Source organism: Gossypium hirsutum, chromosome D03 (assembly GCF_007990345.1).
Source record: "Gossypium hirsutum isolate 1008001.06 chromosome D03, Gossypium_hirsutum_v2.1, whole genome shotgun sequence".
In the NCBI taxonomy this organism is placed as follows: domain Eukaryota; kingdom Viridiplantae; phylum Streptophyta; class Magnoliopsida; order Malvales; family Malvaceae; genus Gossypium; species Gossypium hirsutum.
In genome coordinates this window covers 44,867,824-44,877,876 of record NC_053439.1, presented here as the reverse complement: position 1 = coordinate 44,877,876, position 10,053 = coordinate 44,867,824, and the positions used below count along the sequence as shown (strand labels likewise).

General features: G+C 31.9%; 1 protein-coding gene across 4 annotated transcripts; it reads left to right on the top strand.

Moving 5' to 3' along the window:
- Positions 1-1,392: 1,392 nt before the first annotated feature.
- Positions 1,393-7,836, top strand: LOC121215517 (WD repeat-containing protein 44). Of its 4 annotated transcripts, none has more exons than XM_041090228.1 (9): positions 1,418-1,648; positions 3,617-3,727; positions 3,815-4,884; positions 4,993-5,083; positions 5,228-5,385; positions 5,483-5,534; positions 5,793-5,872; positions 5,965-6,058; positions 6,238-7,836. In XM_041090228.1, the coding sequence occupies exons 2-9, from the start codon at positions 3,709-3,711 to the stop codon at positions 6,771-6,773; spliced, it is 2,100 nt and encodes a 699-aa protein (XP_040946162.1). In that variant the 5' UTR covers positions 1,418-1,648; positions 3,617-3,708; the 3' UTR covers positions 6,774-7,836. The 4 variants fall into 4 exon arrangements, with proteins under 4 accessions (XP_040946160.1, XP_040946162.1, XP_040946161.1 ...); XM_041090227.1 differs by lacking the exon at positions 1,418-1,648 and adding an exon at positions 3,014-3,184; XM_041090226.1 differs by having other exon boundaries at positions 1,393-1,648; positions 3,617-4,884.
- The last annotated feature ends 2,217 nt before the right edge of the window (positions 7,837-10,053 follow it).

Here is a 10,053-nt window from a genome sequence, read left to right as displayed (position 1 = left end):
AATCATTAATTATATCTCTACATTATCCCAACTTATTTCTTAAATTTATAAAAAAAATGATTTGCAAAATTCTGATAATTACTTCCAGTCAATTCAAAGAAATTTAATTAATTTTATGATTGTATACATGTTCTCCTGAATAACAATGCTGACTAAAATTGATCATAACTCAATTTAATAATAATAGAGTACTACAAAATAGAAAAGGAATTTAATTATTAGTTAAATATCATTTTGGGCTTAAATGTTTGAAAAAAAAAATCTTATAAAATAATTAAGGTAAACTATTAGTAAATTTATGTTTTGGTTACTCAATTTTAAAAAGTTACAAAATAGTCAATGAATTATTTGAAAGTTTTTATTGACCTTACTGATCTATTAAGTTTTTCTTAAAGTATGACTAGCAAGCTCCAAGCAACAATTTAATGATCTGTATAGTAGGTTAATACCAATTAACGAGTAGAAGAATATACCTTAGATCCAACTTGATCTGATGGTCAGTGTCAAAGATTGGGGAGGAAATCTATTTGGATTTTGGTTTGCAGATTCATGATGATCCAAATTGTTTCATGAAATAAAAAGCTATTGAAGAGAAAGTAAATGAGAGCTTTCGATTGGAGTAGCTAGTGTGAACAGTGATGGCCATACAACAACAATTTTAATAGTCCAGTGAATTATATAAAAACTTTCGAATAGTTTAGTGACCATTTTGTAACTTTTGAAGTTGAGTGACCAAAATGTAAACTTAGTAATTGTTTAGTGACCTTAGATGTAATTTACCCAATAATTAAAAATAAAGTTAGTCTTAATTAAAAACTGCATAGAGAAAGTTAGCAATCAATTGAGCCTTTAAAAATATTGAAAATTTTAACTAGGTTGATTTTTTTTTTTAAAATTAGAACTAAATTGAAAGAACATATAAATACTAAAGGGAAAAATTTGCTATTAGACAAAAAAAGACTGCGCCAAACTTCCGTTATCAACTTAACGACACGATGACTAAATAATCTAATTTGAAAAACTTTAGTAACTAAACAAAAAAAAGAAGTTGAATGATTTGAACAAAAATATTTACATAATTGAGTAATCATTCATATAATTTATTCGAGAAATAAATGATAATGTCATCCGTGATTGAAAAAAGGGATTTGAATAGTTTAATTATTAAATAAAAAAAAGTATATTTAATAACTGTTTTCCTATTCAGAAAACATTGATTGTATTCAGTAGTTAGTAAGACAAATTAAAACAATTTTGTAAAATTAATACACGAACACACCCTTTTAAATCACGTTTCTCGGTCTAATATGAAAGAAAAATCCTGTTTCCTGTTTTACCCTTACGGTTCCCATAATATTGTTTTATTAATTTTAATAGTTTTTATTTAAATCTATATACAGTATTATATGAAAAGAAGGCGATGGGGTTTTAGATTCTGACATGCCTCCCTATCTTTTTCTTTTCATCAAATATAAAACAACTAGAATTCTAAATATAAACCAGAAGAAAGAAGAGTAATCAATCCTCTCTCTCCAACACCCATGCCAATCCCACACAAATATTGCTCCCTGCTATGATCAATGACGTTTGGAGATGTGTTCATCAACAATGGCTGCCACGCGAAACTATCATCAACCGACTTCGAAGAGTAAGAAATCCATAACTTATTTGCCTTTTTTTTTATCTTTAAAGTTTGGGTTTAAATTCTCTATTTTAGAATTAAATATTGTTGGTTTGGATTTTTTATGGTTTTCGATTTGATCTGATGGAAGCACTACAGTTTTTTTTTTTTAAAATATCAATTATTGAAATGAAACCGAGTTATGGGACATTTGGGTTTTAGATTTGGAAGATGAAAACGATACAAGCAGAGTAATCTGTGAGCTGACGGAGAGGTATTCCGGTCAGTAAATAATATAGGAGGACTCATTTTGTGATTTCTTTTTTAAGAGACTAAATCTCAAGTTTCTTCATATTTTAACTTTAAATTAATTACTCTATTTAAAATGATATATTTCAATTTTAACAATAAAATTTGTGCACCATTCTTTTCTTTTTTTTTTCATGTTCTTCACATTTTTTAATGATAAATTTATATCTGTCTCGGGTACGTAGTTACCCAACTTTTATAAATTTTTATTTTGGGTATAAAAATAAAAATTTATATTTTTGTTTGCTTCTAAAAACTCAAGTTTTTTTCTTTTAAGATTTTATATAATTCCCAAAACCCAAGTTTTCCCATTAATTTTTAAAAATAGAAATAAAAGAAATTTAAAAGATAAAATGGTTTTCTTGGTAAAACTTTAGGTTTTCCCTTTTACTGAAAAAATAAAATGAATTCTAAAAAAGAGAAAAAAAATAAAGAAAATTAAAAGATACAATAAATTTTCCAAGTAAAAAATCAAGTTTTTTTTCCCTATAAAAACCTAAACAATTTCTTGTAAAAAGTTTTTCTGATTTATTAGGAAGAACTAAAATTAGATCTACAAAAGAAAAAAAATAAAAGAAATTAAAAAAGAGTAATCAAAATGAAAATTTACTTTTAGGTGACTAAAATAAATATGAATTAACTGTGGATAATAATAAAAAAGTGCCTAAAATGCAAATTTTTATTTTAAATTTCCAAATGAAAATGAATGGGTCATTTTCTTTCACTATCATTTAATTAATATGTAATTTTTAATTCCACTGTGATTTAATTAATACGTAAGATTTGTTAATCAAAGGAATGAGGAATTTATTAATGCTGAGCACAATCTACTCTAATTGGTTTTCTTTCGTTGGTTTTTTATCAGTTTACTAAGATGGTTTTACAATGAGATGTGAAATAAATGATGTTTCCTTTTACCTTCTTTACATCTTACTATAAGGTGAAAGTGAAACATTTAAGAGAGTGATAAATAACTTGTATAGATTTGATTCTTGAATACATGGTTTTTAGTTTTTTTATTTAAAAATTATATATAAATATGAAACAACAAAAACACCATCATAATAATATTGTTTCGTACTAGTTTATATTCAACTTTTTGTCCGGTATTCACTTTGCCTCCCCAAGGGAGAGAGAGAGAGAGAGAGAGAGAGAGAGAGTTCAAAATGCTCCAAAAACGTTTTTAATGGATGCTTCGATCTATGTCACCTTTAGTTTCAAAGAAATCTCATAGAAAACCAGCTCCATCCCCATGTAAGTCAATTCTGTATTCCTTCATTATTATAGACCAATATCTTTGCTTTGCTTAATCCACCACTGGTTCACTGGATAATGATATTTTCTTACTGTTTTTTTTTCTCCCTTAGTTTATAACATTCTTCAAGTGTAATCATAAGATCTTCAATTTTGTGTCAGTGTGGGTGTGATCTTTGTGTGCTGAAAACTAGTTTGTCCCCTTGATTTGTTGCAAAATATTGGGTTTTTTTTTTCGCTAAAAAACTCTCATATCTATATTAAAGATGTGATTTTTTTTTGGGATGCATTAGAAAGGACCAGGTTCAATGGGTTCGGATTGGGATCCATGTTGGATCTCGTGGGCATTTCTTTGTTTTATTTATTTAGTCTTTGTTTCTGTGAACTGATCTTGTGTTTTGTGTTTCTTGTTTTTTTTTTCTTCTGGGGTAGCTTGTGCAGATGGAATCTAGAATCTGCCACGTTGCCTAGGGCCTGAAAAAAGTGTTTGAGGAGAGAGTTTCATGGGTTGAACTCAAAGAATAATGGATAGCTTAAAAGAAGGTGAAGAATGTTCCTTTTTTGATGCACATGAGCACATTGCAACAATGCCTGGTTTAAACTGTAATGACATAGAGATTCATCACTCAGATTCCAGTTTTCATAATTGGTCGGAGAGTAGCTTCCAATATGATGTATGGATTCATAGCCCACGGAGTGTTGAGGAACGGCGTCGTAAATTCTTGGATTCGATGGGATTGAGTCGTAAATTCTTGGATTCGATGGGATTGAGTTTAGATGGAGTTTCTCAAGAGAATTCAGTAGATAGACTGTGTTTGGAAGGAGAATTTGTTAGGGTTATGGAAACCAGTGAAGCTGTTTTGAGAACATCTGGCTTTGAAGAGTTCTCTTCTAGTCGGTCTTCCATGTCTTGTTGGTCTAATGAGAATTTTGAATCATATGAGGAGTTGGGTTCGCGAGATGATTTTGCGTACAGAGAAGGAAATAAGGGTGAGGGTGCTTCATGCAATGTCGACGAAAAGGCGAGTGAAGGTTTTGAAATGAATGAATTACAATTGGTTACAGACAAGAAATTGAAGAGCCCTCTCGTGGCATCACCCTCATTTCTGCAATTTAGGGAGAAGCAAAATAAATTAGAGAGAATAGCAAAGAGAGTTAAGAACAGGTGGTTGAGTAGATTGCGTTCAATGTCATGTATGGTGGATACACAAGTTGAAGATGATAGGTTGAGACCCGATGTAGACGATTCGATTTTGAAGACCAAGGTTCAGAGAGTGAAGGTCCACCAAACCAGAAAGAAAACAAAGGAACTTTCTGCACTCTATAAGGGACAAGATATCCAGGCCCATGAAGGTCCAATTTTGACTATGAAGTTCAGTCCTGATGGGCAGTACCTAGCAAGTGCTGGTGAAGATGGTGTTGTGAGAGTGTGGCAAGTGGTTGAAGATCAGAGATGCAATGACCTTGACATTCCTGAAATAGATCCTTCCTGCATATACTTCATGGTGAATCACCATTCTGAATTGAAACCCCACTTTGTAGATAAGGAAAAAGCAGGTAATTTAAGGAGCTTGAGAAAAACTTCTGATTCAGCATGTGTTATCTTCCCTCCCAAAGTTTTCCGGATATTGGAGAAACCGTTACACGAGTTCCACGGGCATGATGGTGATATCCTGGATCTCTCATGGTCAAAGAAAAATGTGAGTCAACATATATATATATACATGTTTTTCATAATAATCACCAAATAACTTTCATCTAACTAGCATTCTCTATGAATATGTCTCACTCGTGTGTTCATGTTGCAGTTTCTGCTGTCTTCCTCTGTTGATAAAACTGTTCGAATGTGGCAAGTTGGTTGTGACCATTGCCTAAGAGTGTTTTCTCATAGTAATTATGGTGCGCTTCTGGCTGATTCTCTCTGTGTCTATGTGCGTGCATTATTTAACATGTAATTATCTAATTGAATTATTAGTATGCTTTGTTGTATTTTTGGGCATGATTTTGTTCTAGCTCCTGATAACTTCTCATTATATGATGCAGTAACATGTGTTCAGTTTAACCCTGTCGATGATAATTACTTCATTAGCGGTTCAATAGATGGAAAAGTGCGTATTTGGGCAATTTCTAGCTGTCAGGTTGTTGATTGGAGTGATGTAAGAGATATAGTAACTGCAGTGTGTTATCGTCCAGATGGACAGGTTTGGTGATTTTCTTGCTCCTTTATCTTCTAGGGGGCTACATCACACAGCCGAGAAGTTCTAAATCTGTTAAAAGTTCTTTTGTCCATTTATGTAGGGAGGAGTTGTTGGCTCAATGACAGGTAGCTGCCGGTTCTACAATGCGACAGGTATGCTCACACTGAAAGGAATTCATAAATATTCATGTGAATGGCCTATTGCTATTTATCAGTATTATAAATGATATACACAATTGATAAGATAATTGAAGATTACTGTTATTAAGAGGAGCACTTTTAGTTTGTTTCTTGAAAAATGTTGTAGGTAAGATTTTTCATGGTTGGCATAGGTTTTAGAAACATGTCTATTATGAAGCTGCATTTTTAGTAGGGTGGATTCTCAAAATCCTTTTTTGTTGCTTTATTCAGATAGTCATTTGCAACTAGATGCGCATATATACTTAAATGGGAAAAAGAGGTCACCTTGCAAAAGGATAACTGGCTTGCAGGTAGTTACCCTTATCCTTGCTTTTGGTTGCTATAGGTTTGTCTTAATGGCTGAGATGTGCAGTTTTTGCTCATTATATATTATGCTTTGCAGTTTTTGCCACAAGATTCAAGTAAAGTAATGGTTACTTGTGCTGATTCTCAAGTCAGAATTCTTCAAGGACTCAATGTGATCTGCAAATACAAGGGTATGGTCCTCTCGTTCGCTAAACTTTTAATCATATAATAATGGTTTATTCCAACTCATTAAACCTGGAACTGTACACATCAGTTTCTTACATTTATTAAACTTTGAATCTAAAAACCGTTCTTGTTCCTCACTCTTATTATTCTGCTACTAATTTATGCTCTCTTTCCCACCCTGCAGGAGCATGTAACAATGTAAACCAGGCGTTCACATCATTAACTCCTGATGGGAAGCATATTGTTTCAGCCTGTGAGGATGCAAATGTATATATATGGAATTGTGTTGATCAGGATGAATGTACTCACTCAAATGCTAAAGATATAAGATCTTTTGAGCGTTTCTTTGCTAATGCATCCATTGCAATCCCATGGTGTGGTATGAAATGTGGTAATGCTGAAAATGGAAGGCAATTTGAAGTACTGAATGAGAATTTATCTGATAACCTTCCATTGTCCTCACCTTCACATTTCTCTTTGAGCCATGAATACTTTTTGGAGTCCTTTCCCAAAGAATCTGCGACTTGGCCAGAGGAAAGACTTCCTCCATCCAGCCCTTTAACTGTGTCATCTTCCATGCATAAATCCCAATACAAGTTTCTAAAAACTTCTTGCCAGAGTACATTTGAATCTCATGCATGGGGTCTTGTTATAGTAACAGCAGGTATGGATGGAAGAATTAGATCATTCCTCAATTATGGCTTACCAGTACCAGTGTGAAAATACTAGTGGCTCAGTATAGGCATCAGAGAGAAATGTTGCCCACATTGGGGCTGATAAACTTTGTTAAGCTTGGATAGGTTTGACAAGTTATCTCGAGATCTGAAAGCATCAAATTGTCATGGCTTGCTCACGACTACATGCTTGATAGGCATGCACAGTTCAAATTGACTGTAAAGAACCAGAGGTTTTCTGTTGGTGGTCTGCAATTGAATTTGTTCACACCAAGTGGCTATTGTTCTATGGTTGCAATAAGATCTTTTTTGGAATGAGTGACTAAGGTTGGTTTATCTGAATATCCAAGATGATTTTATGTTTGGTTGATTTGTTACTCGAAATATTTTTCTGCCTGCCCCGAAAAGGATTACACAAGTCGGGTTAAGAGAAGACATTTGAGATCTTATCATCTATAATGGAGGTGAGGTGCCTGTGGTCTGTGGGTCCTTGCAAACCATCATCTTCCTTTTGTTCACACAAATAGAAGTAGAAATACAGAGTTGGTGGTTGCAGTTCATAAAAAATGGTGGGGAACTTGACCATTACGGTTTGTTGGTCAGTTTGAATGATTGCATTATTTGTCTGCCATTATGGGTTTGGCCTCATGGTAGGGTCACTCAAACTCGGTCATGGAGGTAGAGCTTACTAGGAATTATTTTTCTTGGAAATGAACTTCCCTGCTCAATCTAGTGCTATAATGCATGCAATTTTTGTTGCCTTGCAGAGCACATTTCCAGGCCATTCTTTCCATGGCCTATCTGTTAGCGTTCGAGAGATCAATTGGCTAATACTATTCTTGCTCCGGTCTAAAAAAATCCTCACATATTCTGCTAACACAATTCATACTGTAGATAAATTTAGTGTTATTTATCGGGTTGATTTTTCACCCAAGTAAATTGAGTGTATATATAAACATACACGTAGCGTAGAATTCATTGGAAAAAGAACCAAGAAGCTTACTAGCGTTTTGTTTGTTAGAATATGGTGCTTTTAGTGTAGTTATTTTGTTGTTAATGTTTGTAATTTTTCGAACATATTGGATAATAAAGTTTTAATGTTCAAATTATTATTTTTTGTGTATTTATCCTTTATGATTTTTACATGAAAAACAAAATATATAAGCAAATATTGATTCACTGATTACCTAACCTTCAACTAATATTAAGGTACACTAATATTAAGGCCTTGTAGACATAGGGAAACTGAATTGTGTAAACATGTTGAGTGTTCATTGTGCTTTATTCATCTCCAGTGTCTGAAGCAGTTGGCACTGCTTGAATTTACTTACAAATATCGTGTTAGAACTTAAGAGCCGATCAGACTACCTTTTCTTAGTTTGGTCGATCTGTCAGACTCGACCAAACATATGTATAAAAAAAGTCAAAATAAATTAAAAATAAATAAAATTGGTTCATTTTGATGTAAAATGAGTGATGAAAGAATGGTTTAAATCCTACCTGTAAGAATAAAAAGTTGTAAGGCCAAACTTAGAGAATGCAATGGCCTAGCCACATAGAGTATTGTCGGGTCAATTGACCCCACAAAGAAATAATAGGAAAAATATTACTTATAATTTTGTTTAAAATTATATAATTCGTGCATTGAGGTCACAAAATATTCAATATATTTGAAAATGATTTCATAAAAAAAAATGATCACCAAAAAGAAAAATGAAAAGGCTTGCCAAAACTTTTATAAAACAAACGATTTTATATAAAATTAAATGAATTTCTGTCCGCTCATTAAAATCTAAAAATTTCTAATTCTTTTAATCTCTCTTTCTAGACTTTTTAAGAGACAAGTGTTCAACCTTTCAATATTTTCAAGTGGGTCTCCCTAATTTGGTAACAACTCTTTTCTTTTCAACTTTTATTTATTAATCTTTAGAAAATTAAGATTGTAACTTTTCTAGTGATAAATTAAATTTTTATGCAAGATTTTGTTTTTATTTATTGAATGATTTTGGGATATTGATTTTGTTTGAGATTCCTAACATCTTGATTCATACAAATCTTTGAAGAAATTAGGATTGATTGTATTTATAATCTTGAATTTCTTAAACATGGATTAAAAATTTATCATTTTTATTTAGAAATTGTTGCTGCTAGTGTGGTTATAGTGAATCTTATGTTTGAAAAATTGATATATTGCATTCTCATGACACTAAAAAACACTTAAGTTATTTTTATTTTTGTGAAAGAAAATTACGAGTTGTATGTTGGCTTTGTGAACACCTTTATATGTTTAAGATTTAGATATATTTTAAAAGAAAGTTTATCAGTGAAGTTGAGGAATATTATGCATTTTTAACAAAATCGACTCTCCAATTCAAATTTCTTAGCTTGGAAAGTGGTATAGTTTAGGTAATAATTTATGATTAAATAAAAAAAAAAGATTTAATGGTTTTAGTAACGTGGAAAAGCACTTTATAATCATAGTAGTATTTTAAATATGGATTAAATTTCATAACCTTTAAATATATATTACAATTTAGAAAACCCCAACTGTTATCGAAATTAATGGTAAAGATGAAAAAGCAGATTCTGTACCAAAGGTTAGGGTTGGTAAAAACATTGAGAAAACAAGAATCCGAGGCCAAGGACGTTTTAACGTTTGAGAAAAAACAACATTGATTTCATTGTTGAAGCATATGCTCCTGTCCTTGAGGAACAAGCCATAGAGCCAGATCAAAAGTTAACCAAAACTTAAACAAGAAGGATTAATTGATATTAAAACATATGGAGGTACCATAATTAGGAGACCACTAGGACAAAAGCATGATTAGTTGTTAAGGGACAAAGTTAAGTGTTTTTGGCTTAGCTGTTAACCTAAATTAATATACCCTCTTTTTTGTTGGCTTCTGCTATCAAAAGCCAGATTGATTACGTTCGGCTTTTAATTTCTTTAGGCTCTTGGATTATATGATGGGACTTAATACATATTTTTAATGTATTGGAAGGAATATCATTGCTAATTTAATTCATAATAATAAATAATATAAGTGAAATGTTAATCAACCTTTAGTGGTGCCAATTAATAATTGAGAGTTTTAGTTCCCCGTTTAAATGTAAATGGACTGATTAGCTAACAAAGTAAAAATGAGATACACAAAACTTGGTTACACATTTCAGAAACTTTTTATATTTGCGGAGCCTTACCTAGAAAGTAACTCATTATCAATCTTTAGAAGAAGACATGATTTAAGTTCAACTCACCAAGTTGCAACCTCATACATTAACTGCATCACTCTCTCCACTAAAACCTTTCCCTTGAAAGCTTAGTA

What these genes read in the sequence shown, in the direction of transcription:
- LOC121215517 (XM_041090226.1), top strand. Translation starts at nt 3,709, where the DNA reads ATGGATAGCTTAAAAGAAGGTGAAGAATGTTCCTTTTTTGATGCACAT. An exon ending in TCTCATGGTCAAAGAAAAAT is followed by an intron (nt 4,885 to 4,992) that starts GTGAGTCAACAT and finishes TTCATGTTGCAG; the next exon opens with TTTCTGCTGTCTTCCTCTGT. An exon ending in CCGGTTCTACAATGCGACAG is followed by an intron (nt 5,535 to 5,792) that starts GTATGCTCACAC and finishes TGCTTTATTCAG; the next exon opens with ATAGTCATTTGCAACTAGAT.